The following is a 21,017-nucleotide window of genomic DNA, read 5'->3' as shown; positions in this document are numbered from 1 at the left end:
TATCTAAAATAGGAAAATTATTAAATCATTATTCATAAATATTTACGCTGTCAGAATAAGATCTTTATGTCATCTGAAGAAATCAATATTGTAGCGCTGCTTTCAATCAATTTATTATGAACTGGTAAGTTGTTTATTTATTAATAACTAGCGGCCGCCCGCGACTTCGTACGCGTGGACCCCGTTTTACCCTTAGGGGTGAAGTTTCGAGTTTTTTAGGGTTTACCCGGAAATTATTCAAACTTTTCTCGTTGTAAAAACCATCCTTGGACTTCAACAAACATTTAAAAAAAAGAATTGGTAAAATTGGTCCAGGCGTTGTTGAGTTATGCGCTTACCAACACATTTTGCGATTCATTTTTATATTATAGAAGATAATAACATCTATATTATCTAGCTGTCTCTTTCACTAAGTGCATTACGTCATGTAGATGTCTTTGTTTGAGAATATTCAGTGCATTTGTTTGAAAGAAACATTGAAATATTTTCATCATGACTCATGAAGAACTTTGATCAATATTTCAATGACAAAATGACATGTAAGTAGGCAACTGACATTATAATTATTGCTTTATTCTTTTCGTTTTGTTTAAAAGGAAAATAACTTGAAAACATGTCAGTCAAAGTAATAGTTACTCTAGGTACTACTTTAAATTATAATCGTACAACAATAAGTTTTCTCGAATAATTCATTATTGCGCCGATATATCTGTATGTGACTGTACCTACTTAACCATTTTTAACCATTCATTGTCATCAGGGCGATCACCGTTTTAGCGTATTTTTAACACAATGACATGTTACTTTAGATTTCCTCAGATTCTGGATGTTGTTAAACTCCAGATTTTTGTATTTGTACCTACCATTATCACAGCTTATTGGTGCCCGAATATTTGAAAACGCATATTTTGCGCATTTGCAATAATTACTATACAGGGTGACTGGAACTGAACCCGCCATAGCTAATACGCGTATAGAGGAGGTCATTTGCTAATTATTGAACCTTACTTTCTATGACTAAAGTTTTATAGTTTAGGAGATATTATGTCAATGTTTATATTTTTTTCAGATTTTTCCGAAATTTGACCTAAAAACTGCTTAAATTTTTTTTCTCGCATGATTTTAACCAATTTTTTTATTTGATACTAATATCGAATAAACCTTTAGTCAAATAAAATATTTTTCAGATCTAGATAATGATTCAATAACTAGTTACGAGCCGTCAAAGTTCAACAAAAGTACAAACCACGATAAAAAATTCTAGTTTGAATTCGATTAAAAAAAAACTAATGGTGATAATGGATTGTCAATGATCTTAAAAATATCTCTACCTTCTCTTCTTTCCAATGATATATCACACGTAGTAATTAGATATTGAAATTTATTAAAAATTCAAAGTTTATGGAAGAAAATGGAGTAATAATACGAAAATTATCCATACAAAGTTTCTTCAAACATCTCATATTTTCTGCTATACTCCTTTACATAACTATTTTGTGTGTTTTTTGAAAAATGAATTTAAAAATAATAATCACATTATGAAGAAAAGAGTTTAAAAAAATTCAAAATCAACTTTGTATGGATATTTTTTGTATTATTACTCCATTTTCTTCCATAAACTTTGAACTTTTGACAAATTTCAATATTTAATTGCAACGTGTGATATATCATTGGAAAGAAGAGAAGCTAGAGATATTTTTAAGATCATTGGCAATCCATTATCACCATTAATTTTTGCTTCAATCGAATTCGAAGTAGAATTTTTTATCGTGGTTTGTACTTTTGTTAGACTTTGGTGGCTCGTAAGTAGCTATTCAATCATTATATGGATCAGAAATTTATTTTATATGAATAAAGACCTATTCGATATTAATATCAAATAAAAAAAAACTGTTGAAATCAAGCGAGAAAAAAAATGTAAGCAGTTTTTAGGTCAAATTTCGGAAAAATCTGAAAAAAGTATAAAATTGACATATCTCCTAAACTATAAATAAAACTTTAGTCTTAGAAAGTAAGGTTCAATAATTAGCAAATGACCTCCTCTATACGCGTATTAGCTATGGCGGGTTCAGTTCCAGTCACCCTGTATATAATTATGTAAGAAACAGAAAAACATTGAAACTTGACTAACGCAAAAAGTCATAAACATAAATAAGATGTATTAATATGAATATGTAGTAATAATGATCTACAATGTAGACTCTACTACACTGTGCAATTCTACTGCCAAAAAGAAATTTTAAAAGTGGAAGATATTGCTTGCCTTCTGTGATCTCAATGCATACGCCTCGGGTTTCAGCCCCTATACCCTTCCAGCCATGGCTGAATACGCATCTTCTGAACAAGGTGGCTGGCACTGTGCGCTGTGTTCAGTTTCGCCTCTGGGTCGGACATAACTTTACAGAGGCGAAATTGAACACTGTGCAATGGTAGAGCATATCTTGGCCCGAGATTATAGAGCACGGCCACAACAATGAAATAAAACAGCATTTATTTGTAATATTTACTGAACAAATCATTGACGAGCTTCACAACGGGATTGTTGAGTATGCTGGCCACGTCCTTCGCGAACAGAAAGTCTAAATGGTTGAACTTGGGCCACGGACACGCGGTAATGAATTCCAGCGTGCCTGTAGCCTTCAGCTCTTCAGCGAGGCGCTTGATTTGCTGTAATTGATACAAATACAAATATTTTATTTATGCAAACAAACCGTTTACGCATACACCTTCAAATACAATTGGTAACAATTTATTCGGTAAACATAATACATATATTAAATTACTAATTAGTTGAAAATGAAAACCAGTAGTAGATCAAGATCTGCCAAGCTATCATTTATCATAGCCTGGTTAAATCTTATCGATGATTTTAGACGACAAATGTATCGACTTATCGTCTTAAATTGATAAAATGCGTCGATTAGATTATATCGATGCGCGCATCTAAAAAAACTCATAAAACTTATTTATTTATGCAAATAGGCTTTAAAAAAGCTCTTTTACACGTCCCAGTATAAACCCTACCACTGCTTCAGGACAATAAATGGGCCAGTGCTGAGAAGAAGCAGTGCAAGAAACTCAGTCACTATTGCCTAATCTGCCTAATCTTAGCCCTGCTGATGCTGATCAGGTAATCAGACCTAGAATAAATATCTGTTATTTTATACCAATAAAAAAATGTGCCAATATGACTTTTGGATTGTACGATAACGATTAGTGTAAAAGATCAACTCATAATAGTGAAGCGGAGCAGATGATAAAAATTGTAATAGATAGTTTTTGATTTGATTTCATGGTAACGTTGAATGTTCACAAGTTTTTATGTCATCAATTCACTCATAATCATTAATTACTAGCGTTTGCCCGCGGCTTCTCCCGCGTAAAATTTCGTTTGTCACAGGTCATCATAAATTATATGTTGTTCTGGGCTATATAAACTATAATACTGTAAAGTTTCATCAAAATCCGTTCAGTAGTTTTCCAAACATCCAAACTTTCGCATTTATAATATTAGTAGGATTTCAGATTACATATTTATAAATAACCTTGCCCATGATGATCTATGTATTTGTCCCTATTTTTAAATCGTTTAGGTGTACGAATGCTTGATTACACGAACATTAGCCCTTTTTGGAAATTGATGCCGTTGATTGCAATCCTAAACATGATAGGCAGATTTTATAGCTCAATAGGATAATCTTCTTTTTATATTTTCCTTAGGCATGCCCGTTATTTAGGGTCTTTCTTTTCTACGCCATGTTATGCGATCTTTTAGAACGGTCTTGTTTCTCAAATGAGATAGTGGCCTCTTGCAATATTTGATCCTAAGTTTGATATTATAATGGGTCAAGTAGAAATACTAGTGCTAAAGCCTGGTCCGTGAGCACGTAGAATTTTGTCCAATGACCCCAAGCTACCCATCCTTATCGCTCGCGCGTAATTATGTTGCTGTCGCGCTCGCACACTCACTGCGGGCGCGCGTCGCACAGTCGCGACAGCAATATAATTACGCGCGAGCGATAAGGATGGGTAGCTTGGAGTCATTGGACAAAATTCTACGTGCTCACGGACGCGTCTTTCCATTCTATACATAGCCAGAACGCAAGGGTGTGAAACTAATAGAGTATAGTTTGGATATGACTTTTTTTACTAAGCTCCTCCAAACTATACACGACCAGTACGCATACGCTGCGTACTGCTCGCGTATACTTTGTAGTGACTTAGGTCAATTATCTTCCTCCAAAATATACATCGCCAGTACGCATACGGACTAATCATGTATGTATTGTAATAAGTGCTTGATTACAATTTATACGCGAGTAGTTGCATGCTAGTCATTTTGACTTATTGACCTCTCTTTCTATTACATACTAGCTTTCCGCCCGCGGCTTCGCTCGCGTGGAATTTTGTCTGTTACAGAAAAACAATATCGCGCGCGTATTTGCTCACCGTTTAGACCTACCCTGGACTACGACAAACATTTTAAAACCAAAATCAGCTCAATCGGCCCAGCCGTTCTCGAGTTTTAATCAGACTAACGAACATCAATTCATTTTTATTTATATAGATAGATTAATTCATATCTGCGTGTCTACTTTAAACATTGAATCATCTTACGACACGTGTCATTGTTTTGATAAAGGATTTTTTGGTGTTTCTTATTCTGCCATAGAAAAGATATTTGTTTTGGGGCTGATATTTCACCAATTGTAGGTATGGAAATATGTCAAAATGATTTTGTTCTTGAGATAAAAGTTAATAAATAAAATAAATAATAAATAAATATCCTTAGACATTTTACACTGCGCTTCTAGTCCCAAACTAAGCAAAGCTTGTACTATGGGTACTAGACAACGGATATAAACATAATTAAATACTTTTTTTTGTAAATACATACTTATTATACATAGAAAACACCCAGTCCAATACAAACAAATATGTTCATGCACACAAATGGACCGACGATCTGGTGAAGGTCGCGGGAAGAGCCTGGATGCGGGCAGCGCAGGACCGTTCATTGTGGAAAACCTTGGAGGAGGCCTTTGTCCAGCAGTGGACGTCATTTGGCTGAAAACGAACACAAATGTTTGTACTGTGCGGGAATCGAACCCGCTACCACTTCGAACCACTACACCAAACGGACGACAATACAAACCTAGCATTTAAAGTCTCGCATAATATTGTATTCAATGCGCGTTGAACTTTCTTCTCTCAATCTCTCTCATATTAATTAAATTGTTATTTAATTTGAAATCTACCTAATCAATTTAATTTCAAAAACCACTTACAATAGTTTTAAAAATCTAGATTTATTATAGATTCAGTAAAATAATAATATTTTATGTAATAATCCCAACTAATATTATAAATGCGAAAGTAACTCTGTCTGTCTGTCTGTCTGTCTGTTACGCTTTCCCGCTTAAACCTCGCAACCGATTTTGATGAAATTTGGCATAGAGATAGTTTGAGTCCCGGGAAAGAACATAGGATAGTTTTTATCCCGGTTTTTGAAACAGGGACGCGCGCGATAAAGTTTTTCTGTGACAGACAAAATTCCACGCGGGCGAAGCCGCGGGCGGAAAGCTAGTATCAAATAAATGTAATTTTAAATATAGTTCCATATTTTACTGAATTTTACTAAATCAATATCAACTAAACACACTCTAGTCAAGTGTAAGTGGTGTAGTAGAAACTAATCGAGTATAGTTTGGAGATGACTTTTTTTACTAAGCTCCTCCAAACTATACACGATCAGTACGCAAAATTCGTGTATAGTTTGGAGTCACAGATTTACAAACAGGCACTCCGAAATATACACGAGCAGTTTCCTATGGGTGCGTTCTGGCCATGTATAGAACGGAAAGACGCCTCACGGACCAGGCTTTATAAACAAATATATTATTATTGTTCTTACAGATTTTTCAGTCAGTTGGTCATTCTCGCCGTAGATCAAAGTAACAGGGACGCGTACGTTCGTCAAGTTGTATGGTTTAACTTTGCCCTCAGCACCTGGCCTGCCGAGACCGTCTTCCCACGATGTGAACACACCTGTCAAGCAAAAGGGTGTTAAAGTAACATGTATTGTTGTATGAATTTGTGCAAATCATAACCATATTTCGGTACTAGTGCCTTTAGCTAGACATGTAAAATTCTGAATTCTAAGGCCCAGAACAGACGGTGAAACGCAACTGCAACGAAACTACAACTTTCTGATGATTCTGATGAATGAAACTGAAACTGAAAGTTTCAAACTGGTCGCGTCATGTGTGGTCTCTCAACGGACGCTATGGCAGAAACTTAGATGCAACTCAAAACTAGCAGTTGTAGTTTCGTTGCAGTTGCGTTTCACCGTCTGTTCTGGGCCTTAAAGTCAGACTTGGGAAAGTTTTAAACTACTAAGGCCCGATTCGACCAAAATTTTATCCGAGAATAACTCCTGATATAACTAACACATTGACAGTTTTAGTATGGGAAATATGTCAAAACTGACGATTTATTCTAGTCTAAAAATAAAAATATAAAAAAAGTGAACTAACTTGTTTGTGCAATTTTCCCAAAATGTTCTATTTGACGAAAAGAAGCGGGCTGCATTGTTGTTAAAAATAATATCATCATATCCTGAAACATAATAAACAAAATAATCAATCATCTATGGCGCCAGTCATCACCATCGTGTCGCCAATATTTTATGGCAAATGCTCTATGTTGAATCATCTTCAAATGGATTCAAAACAATATTGACTGATCAATCGTCAAAAAAATGCTCGTTTGAAAATCATTATAGTAAAACAGATTACAAATCCCTAAACATAAACACGAAGTAGGTACCAAGTGGGTTATGCTACCCGCTCGTTCGGTAGACAACAGGCATACTTTACTTATGGGTCTTTGGCTATTCAATTTTATTTCTATGCTTGATCGGTTAGTGTTTTGGCCAGCTTTTAATTCGGAAAGTCACCTCATATTGTGACTGACGCGGTCGCTCTTGCTCTCTTGACACCCAAAGTGGTCAAAAAGTTGCCAACACAACCTTTTTCTAATTGTAACAAAGACGTATTGCGAATTTTTTGACTACTTTGGATGTCACGAACTATTTGACGCTAACTGTAAATTTCATATAGCTACAATATAAAATGCAACACCAAAAATAGGAGCTTTCTTTACCCAGCGTCGTTGCTCGTAGTCATCGCCTACTACTGCGTAGGCCAGCTTCGTGCAGATGTCAGAAAGCGGCTGCAAATTGTTGCAGAACGACGAGGAAATGTACGTGAGCGTCTCCTGGCTTACTACTATGCCGTTGTGACCCCTTTGCCTCAATATATTCTGGGGAAAGTAAATAATGTATTATTGTGTGTGGCTTGCAGCTCAGTGTTTCGGAATTTTCGGATAGATCCAGTTTATTCTGTAATCTATTATGGCCCCAAATGGTTCGAGTATATTGAACTCTGCGCTGGCTAGCCAGTTCCTTTGCTTGAACGCTACCGCGTGTCTAGATTGATACTGTTTGATAGAGCTCATGAAGCACTATGAGTATCAGTAATCACTTTGATATCTTGTATAGTTTAGAAATAATCAAGTGAGATCACTTATCGTTTCCACCCTGTATACTCACAAACAAATCTATAGATTGCACAAAATTTATCAATGGCCGTATATTGTCGAGGTAGACCCCAGTCGCCAAGCCAACGAACGCAATGATCTTTTGGTTGTACTCCGGTCTCTGGGCCATCATGGTGAAGAACGTGGTGGTTCCCATGGAGTAGCCGATGTACAGGAGACGAGGTAGACCAGTAACGGAGAGAATCTTGTCGATGATGGCTGGAGCGTCATACTTGCCGTGCTCGTGGAAACTGAAAGTGGTCAATCTACATTAGATATATTGGCAGGAGTTACTTTAGTTGAACGATCGAAGGAAATACGGCAACTGTTGTCAAATTCTTCCTTTATGAAATTGATATTAATTGTGTTCTGTTTATTACCAGCAGAGCAAGAAGATAAGCCTCGAATTCCTTGAAGTCCGCGTTAGAAGTTTTGCGTTAATGTTTCCAGCACCTTCTTTTATTATTATAGTCTTGAAATAGTGCTTGTTTCTTTATCTCGGTGTCAGGAAAAAGTAGCGAAAATAGATATTGATGTAGTACCTACTTATTATTATTCTGTGTCGATGGTTATAAGTCAAAGCACTTACCTACATAGTGCCCAGTCAGTCATTTCAATTTTGAAAACCTCAAAATTTTTCATCTAACGTAAAATGTATCGCATACAAAATTATATTTACCTAAAATCCCAAAAAGTCATGTCACTTTTGGATAGGTTTTGGTGTGCTGAATATACTGTGCCGCGAAGGTTGGCGAGCCAAACGTCATATCCCGCGTCGGCCAATAAGTAACCTTTGTAGAGAAAGGGTTTCTTAGAAGATACATACATCGAATTTATAAGCCAAATTATTATGCAAAGTTGGTAAAATTGTGATCGGTTATTTGTTCATAGTGGAAAAAGTTGTAGTTCCTGCCTAGGCAGAGGTGTAGTAGTAGTAGGTATACTGGACATTAACTCGCGAATCTGTTTCTTTGGGCTCCGGTGGACACCGTCGGGTTTTAGTGGGTAGGCCCTGCCTTTAGTGAGCAGGCGGGGAGAGTCCCACATAACCCACTGGCCGTTCCCATGGACCAGTGATGCGCAAAGCAGGAGGAGTTTGATACACACAGTTGTTAATTGATATCATCTCACAGGATTAACTGTAATTAAAACTTAACTTAAACTTGGCTCACCAAGACTATGTTCAGGTCCCAAGACGATAAAATTTCCACTGTATCCGAATAGTCCATGAAATAGAACCACAGCCCTTTTCCTTTTAGTATTCGTAATCCCTGATCGACCTGGCGACTTCTTTCCTCCCGGAATCCTGAAGATTTGCAAGATGTACCCATCTTCTGTTCTGGTCCGGTGCTTCTCTACCGGGTAGCCAGCTGCTGCTATTGATTGTGGCTAAAATAATGTCAAAATTTCAGGTTTTACAAGATTAAGAAGGGCTAGGATGCGCGCAAGATAGACGACAAACGTATGGACTTATCGCGTGAAATCGATAAAATGGCGAGATAGAGCCTTATCGCGGCGCGCATCCTAGGCCTGCGTATCCTAGGCCTACTGGTATAGACCAGTGAATTGGGCGATCTCCTATCTTGAATCGGATGGTTTAGTTTCCAAATTGAAATATCACCTTGTGCACTAGTTCCCTGTTTTGTAAGGAGATTTTAAGTCTAAATAGGAAAATAAACAAGATTCCACGCTTCGGAGAGAGTTCAGGCACTAAAAAACCCAAAAACGCTCAATTCATAAATGAGAGTCACTTTGCCTGACTTTGAATGAGTTTTTGAGGGTATCAACTCCTTGTATCTCTGAATTACTCCTTGTTAGAGAATGTGAAAAAATGAAAAGACCTCGTAGATTTCTTCGGATATATTTCAGAGGATTTCAGTTCTTCCACAAGAAACTGCTGTATGTAGGTAGTTTGCGTTTACACAAAATGTTTCTATTAAAAACAAACTTTTCCCTCACTGGTTCTCCCTATGAACAAAACACTTGTTCTCACAATATTTAACCTAACTAAACATTAAAAACTTACCACCGACGCACTTGTATCCCTTATCGGCAGTTGGGCATAAACAACACACACCATAAATATGTTGAAGATAACTGGACTCATAATAAAATCGATAAAAAATTGTTAAATTCCATAAACAATTCAGCAGTGTTTTCTTGAAAGATTTTCTATTAATCACCGGGTGTAAAAGTCCGTTTTGTTACTATTAAGTACCGTACTACGTTATGTAAGTTTGTGTTACTCTCCATAAATGTAGTAGCGCGGAGATGGCAAATATCGCAATACAAGGTTATAAACAGAATATAATGTTTAATTTTTATTTCACCGTTTTCGACAATAGCTAAGGCTTTGCGCAAACTGTCATGGTTTCTCTTTAAATAAAAATATAGGGCTGATTTACAGTGGGTGATATGATTTGTTGGATTTCACTATTTGGACCTATTGCAGACTTGAATCTATTCATCATCATAATCATCATCATTTCAGCCATAGGACGTCCACTGCTAAACATAGGCCTCCCCCAATGCTTTCCATGTTGATCGATTGGTAGCGGCCTGCGTCCAGCGCTTCCCTGCTACCTTTATGATGTCGTCGGTCCACCTTGTGGGTGGACGTCCCACGCTGCGTTTTTCGGCACGCGGCCTCCATGCCAGAACCTTGCTGCCCCATCGACCGTCAGTTCTGCGGACTATTTGCCCTGCCCATTGCCACTTCAGCTTGCTAATCCGTTAGGCTATGTCAGTGACTTTAGTTCGTTTACGGATCTCCTCATTTCTGATTCGATCTCGTAAAGAACTGTGCTGTGCAACTTTGAGCTTCTGTACGAGTATAAGGCCTATAGTGAGAGGCCACGTTTCCCATCTATTCTTCAGTGTCAGTCAATGCATATACGCGAGGTGTCTTTTCTTATTATGTGCCAAACTTATGTAATACTTAAGTGTTTTTCTAATGGCTACTTTTGCATACGTTTGCGATGCACCTAAAAGGGACAAAGCTTAATAACAAATAATCCAAATGACTAACCAAAATGGTTCAGTTACTACGAAAAGCTTCTAATTAAAAGGCAATCAATTGTAATTTGGCATTGCATAACGGCATAAGATGACTAGAATACCTAATCCCCTGCAAGTAAATGATGCAGGAACGTCTTACGTCCTTATCAACTCATGTTAATTAAATATCTTATTCCTTAGTACTTCGATTCAATTAAGTCAAAGTGATGGTTTGAGATTGATTGAAAAAAAAAATGCACAAAAACGGTATTTTAATTATTCGATCTGAGATTGTCATTCCTGATGATGATTTCAATATTGTCGTCAGACATTTACGCTTAAAAGGAGCTTTACTTGATATTACAATAAATTAGAACTCAAAATTTGCCTCTAACAATCGTATACAATGTACGGTCATTTTGTAAATTCCTATTATTTACAATTTTAAATCATGTAAACCATTATTAAAATGGGGTATATTTTAATGACACCAAAATAATAGGTACTAAGAGAGCAATGGTCATCATATCTGTAGGTGGTATTTAGGATTTATTTAATAAAAATTACTGTACACTTCCGGCTATTTATATTGTCATTAAACTCACGTTTATTTTTACATAAAACATGTAGTTTTATGAGTAATCAAAGGGTCATGCTCAGAGTAAAATCGATTAAAAAACTGTAAGGTCAGTTGGATAGGTATTTTCGTATTATGATACTGAAAAATACTTAAATACACGCTTTCATCAAATCACATACGGCGGAGACGCATGCTAAACGAACGTACGGGCGTAACTCATGGACAGATCTTTGTTCACCGAAAATGCTTTAACACCAAAATGCCGTATGTTTGTCATACAACTAAGTAAAACCACAGAATACATAATAGTAGCAACAGAAATTGCACTCCTTTGTGTAGGATCAGATGCCGACATTTTAACGGTAATAATAATAATGCAAAATATCCAACGCACATAGTGCATTCGAAATCGCACCTTACTACTACGATCACAAGAGCGCATTTTTTTTGTGTTCAGAATTGATCTACGTCACCGCTCAAGCGTCAGGGTTGTATGAGCAAAGTAAAATAAATAAAAACTTAATTTTAAGAAGCATTTATTGTATTTACGATTGGTAAACTTTAATCTAGTGGAGTTTGTAAAATCGTACCATCTCTAAAGTACCTATTAATAAACTTCAGTGTTGCGATAATTCGAAATTAAACAAACAGTTATAAAAGGTGTAGTGTCGGAAAATAGACACGGTGAAGTAAAGTTAATGTTTTTATTAGCTAAAATAATTTTTTTGCTATAGTTTTTGTCATATTTCAAAATAATTTATTATTTAAAAAGTGTAGTTTTTTTATTATTTAAATAACTACAGTTAATTATTATCCTAAATATTACAATAATTTTTCATTAAAGAAGAATAACAGTGCTGTTGGAACAATAAACCTTGATTGCGATTTGCGACTATGATCGACCGAGCGTGTATAGAAATACGCGTGTGCAAACAGGCGCGTGGCGGCCCGGACTGATTTGCAACTTGAAGTTGTCGCGCGCTGTAGGTAATTATCTCGGCTGGCATAGGCGAGTGACGGAGGCCTGGTAAAACATATTAACTTTTAATGAAATTCTTTCAGAAAGAAACAAAACATGCCCTCTAAAGTCAGGAAGTATTTATGTACAGTCTGTTTCTTTCAAACTATGTTTGTAATTATTAAAGTAATCTGTGCTATTATTTGAAATGAAACTATTTTGAGTAGTGCATAATAAATACATTAACGTTTTGGTTTTCATTGACGTACTTTGGTCAAAAATAAGAGAGAGACCTAAGTAATTAATATACTTCATAATTTACAGTACACATAGCCCTCAATTACAGGAAAAACAACAAATTGTAGCGGCACCATCCGCAACATTCAGGTGTTTATACCCTTTTAATTTATCTGTACCGTAACAGCAGAATTGCTAAAATCAAGTGGCAGTGGGCGGGGCACATGGCTCGTAGCCGTCGGGACAGAAGACGTAGTGTGGGCAGGCCTCCCACTAGGTGGACCGACGATCTAGCGAAATTCTCGGGAAGCACCTGGGTGCAGGCAGCGCAAGACCGATCGTTATGGAAAACCTTGGAGGAGGCCTTTGTCCAGCAGTAGACGTCATTTGGCTGAAACGAACGAACGAATCGTAACTCTAAAATACCATGGTTTAAAATACATCTCCATTGTTGCAGGCGGCTGTGAAAGAGACTGCGATGTCCCCAACAGCCCCTACCGGCGAGACGGAGCGCACGGAACTCCTCGGCTCGCTCACCACGCTGCAGCAGCAGAGAACCAGCGCAAGGGTCATCAAGAAGCTGCGCCTGGACCCGCCTGCTGATAAGGACAAGAAGAGCAAGCGACCTGACGGACAGCCGGATGGTGAGTGTGCAACCTTCAGTTTGTCAGCCGTGGTCAATAAGGTTCATCGTCGTCATTTCAGCCACAGGACGTCCACTGCTAGACATAGGCATCCCCCAATGATTTCCGTAACGACCGGTTGGTCGCGGCCTGCATCCAGCAGCAATCAGGTTGCTGGGCTCAGATTCAGATAGAGCCTGATCAGCCGGGCTAGGATGCACGCCGTGATAAAATCTTATCGATGATTTTAAACGACAAACGTATGGGCTTATCGTGTAAAATCGATAAAATGGCGCGATAAACGCTTATCGCGGCTCGCATCCTAGGCCTACAGGCCTGTAACTATCATCTATTAAGCGTTATGCTGTCTGAAAACGTTTCTTCTCAGCACTGGTCCACATAAATGCCCTGAAGGATTCATAAGGGTAGAGATTTTTTTAAAGTTATTTCATGATCATCATTTCAGCCGTAGGACGTCAAATGCTGAAACATAGGCTTCCCCCAATGATTTCCATAATGACCGGTTGGTAGCGGCCTGCTTCCAGCGCCTTCCTGCTACCTTTATAAAAGTCATCTCACGTCATTAAAAACAAAATACTATTGTGAAATATTTCAGAACAAATCTTTGTCTGACTATATCGACTTATTTAATTCATATTCCACGTTTCAGATCTCACAGAATGCGACACCCCAAACAAGATGGACGACAAAGACCCCCTAAAGTTTCCCACCGTCAAGCAGCGCATGCCCAAAGCTCTCTGGTCTACTGACGAGAAGAATCTCTTCTTCGAGGCTCTGAACGAGTACGGCAAAGACTTTGACGCCGTCACAGCATACATCTGCGCCAAGATGAAGAAGAAGGGCATGCCAGACGTCAACCTGAAGACTAAGACGCAAGTCAGCCACTTCTACTACAGGACATGGCATAAGCTGTCGAAGCACGTGCATTTTGATGAGAGTGAGTATTTCTGTTTTAGTTTTTACTTTTCAAAAAAGTTGGTATTTGACCGCAATCACACCTGATGTAAGTGAGATGCACTTCGGGTGGTACAGACAACTGCACATCAAGGTAAACACTGTGGTATGTTACGTGATTGTGGTAGAGGTGACTTTTCAACAAAACTGTGTAGTCTGATGTGCTGTCGTCTGTACATACCCTTTTTAATGGTTTTTAAGATTTTTAAGTTACTATACTACCGAAGCAGGCTGCAGAAAGCACGTCTGCTATTTAATCTTCTTTAGTAGTTACTCGCCGACGTAGTCCGACGGATAAGCAAACTAAAATAACAGTGGGCAAGGCGCCGACGTTTTTTAATTAAATGAAATTGCCCTAGGCGTTAAACAATCTTTATCTATTACCTAGAAACAAAAGAATCTAATGCATAATTCAATCCTGCAGCCATCTATATCCGTCATTTAAGTATTATATCAGCCTTGAGGTAAACTTCCGTGGTTTTGCCACTAATATTTAACTGGCGCATGATACTAAGCACTATGATAACAAGTGTAAAATAATGAACACCTTTACATACAATATGTTAAGTCACCTATGTGATATGTGACGTAACCATTAATGTACGCTATTGCTATATTATATCTTAGGTAACTACATGAAAGAGATCACATCTGATGTTTAGCTTATCATGCACGGAAGCTAGCATTACTTGATTGAGTATAAAGATACCTAAAACAATTACAACTCTGTTCTCTATAAAGATTGAATAAATTAAGACACATGTTAAATAGCTGTAAATGGAGACTTAGAGTAATTTCGTCAATTGATTGAAGCTTATTATAAAGGTACTTTAAAGTTCAAAATTCATTATTTTTTTTCGTTTTGTAGTAGGAACTACTCGGGACTACAACACACGAAAAGTGAAATCATTTTAAGGTGTCACGAATATGGTATATGTTCTCACGCTGCACCGCAGTCCAAAGGTCTTTCAATAGAGGATAATAAAAGAAAACTAAATGGTAATTTGTATGCGATAACGGTAGCGTTTTGCGATATGTGTTTTAAGTGAGTATAGTCACAGGTCCACGGTTCAACGGTCAAAAATCAGTAATAGAAGCTTCTGCCCGTGGCTTTGCCTACGTGATTTTCGATACTTATTCATACTTAATCAAAAATTTCTAGTAGTTTTTGCGTAGGCAACTAGAAGTAACGACATAAACATCAGAGTTTTCTAATACCTACCAGTGTAGAACCTACTTACAATAACTGCTCACTAATTTATCCAATATTAATGTTCATTTTTTATCTTATACTAGCTGACCCGGCGAACTTCGTACCGCCTTAGCGTAGAGATTTTCTTAATATTTTTTTCCGTAAGAACCATCCTTGGACTTCCACAAACATAAAAAAAAAGAATTATCGAAATCGGTTCAGCCGTTCACACGTGATGCCGTGACAACGCGAAACGGGTTTCATTTTTATATATATAGACTATAAGATACTGATACTGTAGAATAGGTAAATAATAAATTACTAAAATAAAGCTCTTCCATGTAGGTAGGGGATTGAACCTGTCTACCCAAGTCTTTTTCTACGCTAGCAGCAGATTTGTGAAAATTATATTGTTGAAGACCCAAATAAAAATTCATAATAGCCTGGGTCAGTCCGATGGTCCAAGGGTCGCCAAACCATACACCTTAAGGATAATACATGCGATTAGTATGCTTTGCGGTATTTTAATTTTGGTGATGATCTAGTCAAGCGTATTTTGCGTAGAATCGGTTAATATTCGTATTCCTATCTCGTAACACAGTTTAGCTTAACTGTATTAGTTTATTTGTCGCGTCATGGTGTTTTGGCTTTCGTAGAAACATTTTTAGACAATGCCGGCATGGAATGTCAATTAGTAGCAAGCAATAAGGGTTTCCTCATGGGATGGAATATGGAAAGTTTTGATTAACTTATTCTTCCTTTTATTGCAAGCATCTAATTTTTTTCTGCGTCAGGTATTTCAATTTCTGTATCTGGTGGTTTTCCCTGTACAATTCACAGTATCACACGTCATCTGTGAGGATATTTGGTATATTCACCTAAATTGTAATCAAATATGTCGATCTGAGAATATACTTCGTGCTATAGGCACTCTTCTTCTATATCCAGTGAGATTAAATCCTGTTTTGAACTTTGAACAGCCTGGGGAGTTTAGGCAGAGTAAAGACAAATGAGTAGGTCATCTTTATAGAAACGCCCCGAATTTTGTCAGTGTGTGCGTGCGCGCCGCATACGTATTGGCGCGCGCTCACATACAAACCGCGCTCGGTGCATTTCTATGAAGATGACCTACTCATTTGTATTTACTCTGGTTTAGGCCAAATCCTTCCTTTTACCTTTGGTAAATTAGAATGGGTTGTCCTCCTGCAGTGAAGACAAAATGATAATGATGATAGGCCTTACGACTTTATACTTATTTGAATATACACTTTTCTGCAGACGTGAAGAAAGTAGCGCAAGAATTGTACGCGCTGATCAACTACGGCGAGCTGCGCAAAAAGCTTTCGTGCGTGAGCGAGAAGACATGCGCGCGCTTGGGAGAGATGGTGCGCTGTGGGAGCATCGCGGTGCGCGCGCGCGGACGCAACACGCGCGTGCGCACGCCCGCCTGCCGCGCGCTGCGGAACCTCAACCAGATCACAGGTGCGACTGGCGACCTTGTGTCTGTACCCTTAGGCTAAGAACTCATGGCGCGATTTTCACCCGGGCCCGCAGCTTCTGTAGAATGCAGATAAAAACTAATGCACAACTCACGACGCCGTTGCATGCGGGGCACTGGCGGGCACCTAGTAGAAACGCGCGGGCCGCGGTAACCGCAGCCTCGGCGGTTTGCGCCCGCGCGAAAACTCGCCCGATCGACGACCATTTTGTACCCAGTGTCTTAGCGCGTGGTGCGATTTTCACCCGCGCCGTCAGTTCTTAGAATAACCGCGCAAATAACCGCTCCCGTGAGTTTTGAAATAAAACCGCAATTCCACAACCGCTTCGGGCGCGGGTGAATATCGCGCCGTGAGTTCTTAGCCTTAGAGCACAACACACGTCGCCTGGGAGAGATGGTGCGCTGCGGAACCTCAACCAGATCACAGGTGCGACTGGCGGCCTTGTGTCTGTACCCTTAAGCCCAGAACAGACGGTGAAACGCAACTGCAACGAAACTGCAACTTTCTGATCATTCTGATGAATGAAACTGAAACTGAAAGTTTCAAACTGATCGCGTCATGTGTGGTCTCTCAACGGACGCTATGGCAGAAACTTAGATGCAACTCAAAAGTAACTAGCAGTTGTAGTTTCGTTGCAGTTGCGTTTCACCGTCTGTTCTGGCCCTTAGAGCACAACACACGTCGCCTGGGAGAGATGGTGCGCTGCGGAACCTCAACCAGATCACAGGTGCGACTGGCGACCTTGTGTCTGTACCCTTAGAGCACAACACACGTCGCCTGGGAGAGATGGTGCGCTGCGGGACCTCAACCAGATCACAGGTGCGACTGGCGACCTTGTGTCTGTACCCTTAGAGCACAACACATGTCGCCTGGGAGAGATGGTGCGCTGCGGAACCTCAACCAGATCACAGGTGCGACTGGCGACCTTGTGTCTGTACCCTTAGAGCACAACACACGTCGCCTGGGAGAGATGGTGCGCTGCGGAACCTCAACCAGATCACAGGTGCGAGCGACCTTGTGTCTGTACCCTTAGAGCACAACACACGTCGCCTGGGAGAGATGGTGCGCTGCGGAACCTCAACCGGATCACAGGTGCGACTGGCGATCTTTGTTCACCTGGATGAATTGATTCCTATGTGAACAAAGGCGACTACTTTAGTCAAATCAATTCATCTGGGTGAAATGGTTCCGAGGTGAAATGACGGGTTTTTTCCACTTTGTTCACCTGGGTGATGTAAATTTTTAGTGTCCTCATTTCACCTCATTTTGGAGACTGATATCAGTCTGATAATACAGGATTATAATCCCCACTATATTAGCACTGGTATGGCAACCTCGCAGGACTAGTTAGTTGGCATCGTATACAACAACATTTGTTCAGTTCAAGCGAAAGGTCGTGGGTTCGATTCCCGCCTTAGGCAGTTCAATTTTTTAAGTTGATTATTCAGGCTCGGCGCAAATGGGCCACCACACTTGTTAATATTTTGTTAATAGACGTGCCGCACACGTGTATCCGGTGGCGGTTTCTCGCTACAGTAGCGGCCGCGACTCGCCACCATACAGTTTGCTGGTCTTTTAAGCTGGGTACTCATCTAGCCGTGTAGCATGTAATGTATCAGATACTGTATCAAGTGAGTACATAGGCACGAGCCCGCTGCGAGATGCTCGCGCGTGGTTCGCAGGGAGATCGCAGCGACCCGCCGACTGGCGGTATCGCTGCGAGCACAAAGGCGGCTCGCAGTAGGATTCAGGAGCTCGCAGCCAGATACGCGATGACCGTGGACGAGCCGTACTCACTTGAAGGTTGGTTACGTTACATGCTACGTTACGTGCTGCATGGCAGGTGAGTACTCTGCATCAGGCCTGTTCATCTCCGCGAGTTTACATCGAAAACAAAACACGCACGATGGCCCACCTACAGGATACTATTCGACAAAGCCTCACATACGAGCGAACATTGACTCACGCACGCGTATTCTTGTGTATGATGGAAGAAAATAAATAAAATGGTGTACTAAATACTGTGCAGTATTTAACTGCCTAAATAATAATAAAAACATAGAATGTACTTTTTTAAGTTGCCTCAAGACACTGAGAGGTAAATAAGTAGTTAATATTATTCATGATAATTCATGATAAATCATGTATCTCCTCCGCCATTTTCAGCAGTTTGGCACCTCACGTCACATCATTTTACCGAAGTCAGCCCTATAGCTTCGGCGCAGTGCCGATCACTGACGTTTGTCAACAAAATGGTGTTTGACTCTTGAGACAGGCTAAATTACACCATATTGTTAATGACATTGAGCATACATTTTTTTAAATACCTTCGCGAAGTAATACTTCTGTACGTAGTACTTATTATTATTCTGTGCCTGATTTAAAAATTACTTTATGTCCCACAGAGCGTGTTTACTGCGCGAGGGTATGCGGACGCGCCGGTGTCGTGCTACGCGCGCGCACGTCGGCAGCCTGGGCGCGCGTGCAGGCGGCGGCGCACAACCCGCGCGCGCACGCCGCGCTGCCGCTGCGCACGCGGCTTTGCGCGTTCATTCGCGCGCTGGAGGACCGGTGGACGCCGCCTGTATCCTTTTGAATGATCACCTGAAAATGATCATAACACAATGGATAAGTTTCCAGTTTTTTTCTTTTAATAAAACTTGAAAATATAAGTAAAACCAATAATAATTGTGAAAGAATCGAAAATATGTCTACAAATAAAAATGTTACAGGGCCCTAAAATTGCGCATAACAAAATTCGCGCTATTTTGATTCGAAGTAGTCACGACAGTCATTCGAAGTATAGCCTGACCAGGAACATAAAAACCCTGGCATAGAGGCGCGACAATTACATTTGATAGTGCAACACTGAGTACAGTCGTACCTGTGTTAAATTAATAGGCTAACTTTATGTATCAGGATTCTGGATTACGGGCTAATTTGATATTTTCATAAATTAACGAAAAAATATTATTATAGGTAACCTGGTTTAAATAAATTAAATGAAACCATCAATCGAGTTAGTAGGATTTATTTTATTATTCGTCAATAATCAAATTTAGAACTTGAATATTCAACTGCAATGTCTGCTCATGAACGCTTCAAACTCGGTACTTCTTTCCCAATTCCATAAAATTCAACACTTAGAAAGTGACAAAAAACTTTAAAATAGGTAGTTGAAACAAACCACAGCTAATTTTCATAGTGGACTGTACTATACGATAAACATGTCAGTCAATTTGACAACCTTTGTCGGAAACATTATTCAATGAAAATATTGTCCGAACCCTTAGTATTTCTCTTCGACAAATACTTTAACACATTGTGAACCACTTTTCTTTCACGACTATAAAAATATTTTAGCAATTTAATTCACAAAATCAATTGCGCACATTTAAAATAAAGTTTGTTTACACTTTGACAGCAATAGACTGACATGCAAGGTGACATGTCAATGAAGTTTTCAGTTACTGTTGCCATTAAAAGAAATTAGTACCATTAGTTTTCCGCAACATGGCGAGGGTTTTTTTTATGTTCCTGGTCAGGCTATACAAACAGTAAATTACCCCTGGTCCAGTGCTGTTGACAGATCCAATTTTTTTTAAATCTAGTAGTTTTTAATTTTTCAGCCAGGGTCACTCAAGATTCTTTCTTAGTAAAATGTGTAACCTTTTTTGACATATCCAAGACCTGACCATATTTAAAAAGAAAAAGAAGACTGACATTATAGTGTCATTCTCGACAATGCGTTAGGGGTGGTAAGCATTGTGATTGAAACTTGAACAGGTGATGGCCTGACATCACGGCTCCGCCTATTTTTAAGTTCCACGTGAAAATAAGGAGGTAATTTCATGGACCTATAAAAAAAGGCGGACGGAACTCGGGCTACAACAAAACTGTGACGCAAAATTTTGGCGTTTGTCTATTGTGTGAGTGAATTTAGGGATGCCATGTTAGCCAAAACATTTTACCCATTTATTTTAAGAAAATCATAGATCGGCAGATGTTACTTGGAAATGTAGACAGAATTATTCCGTGCCATTTTAAAAGGATGAAAGGTGTATGCGTTGAGGTAGGCGCGAAATTTTCAATGTTCAAATTTTCTTACATTGTTTGCAAGTCAGTGTGTCAGGGTATGTACATAATGTGGATCAAAAATGATTCACGCAGTTACAAATCAGGGTTGCCAGATACCAGCTAACTCAATTCGCCTAATTTTTCCTACCGAGTAGCCTAAATCGCCTAATATATTTTTTTGCTCAAAGTAGCCTAATTCGCCTAACATTTTAAGCTAAGTATACAAAAATTGCTTATGCAAATACATATCAAATCGACACATTAAAGACAAACAGCTGTT

General features: G+C 39.1%; 1 protein-coding gene across 1 annotated transcript in view; it reads left to right on the top strand.

Annotated features, from left to right (window-relative positions):
• The window catches only part of crm (cramped chromatin regulator), a 34,466-nt gene extending 15,204 nt beyond the window's left edge, over nucleotides 1-19,262 (top strand). Inside the window, exons 3-6 of the mRNA XM_028312928.1 lie at nucleotides 12,829-13,015; nucleotides 13,665-13,952; nucleotides 16,440-16,643; nucleotides 19,066-19,262. Coding sequence (XP_028168729.1) covers nucleotides 12,829-13,015; nucleotides 13,665-13,952; nucleotides 16,440-16,643; nucleotides 19,066-19,256 — 870 coding nt within the window. The 3' untranslated portion in view covers nucleotides 19,257-19,262. The remainder of the gene's footprint in view (nucleotides 1-12,828; nucleotides 13,016-13,664; nucleotides 13,953-16,439; nucleotides 16,644-19,065) is intronic.
• Nucleotides 19,263-21,017: the final 1,755 nt, after the last annotated feature.

The sequence above is a fragment of the Ostrinia furnacalis genome, unplaced genomic scaffold, assembly GCF_004193835.3.
Source record: "Ostrinia furnacalis isolate ACB-3 unplaced genomic scaffold, ASM419383v2 OfSCF4122, whole genome shotgun sequence".
Taxonomy (NCBI): Eukaryota; Metazoa; Arthropoda; class Insecta; order Lepidoptera; family Crambidae; genus Ostrinia; species Ostrinia furnacalis.
The sequence above is the reverse complement of the archived record's forward strand: the minus strand, read 5'-3'. Positions and strand labels throughout refer to the sequence as shown.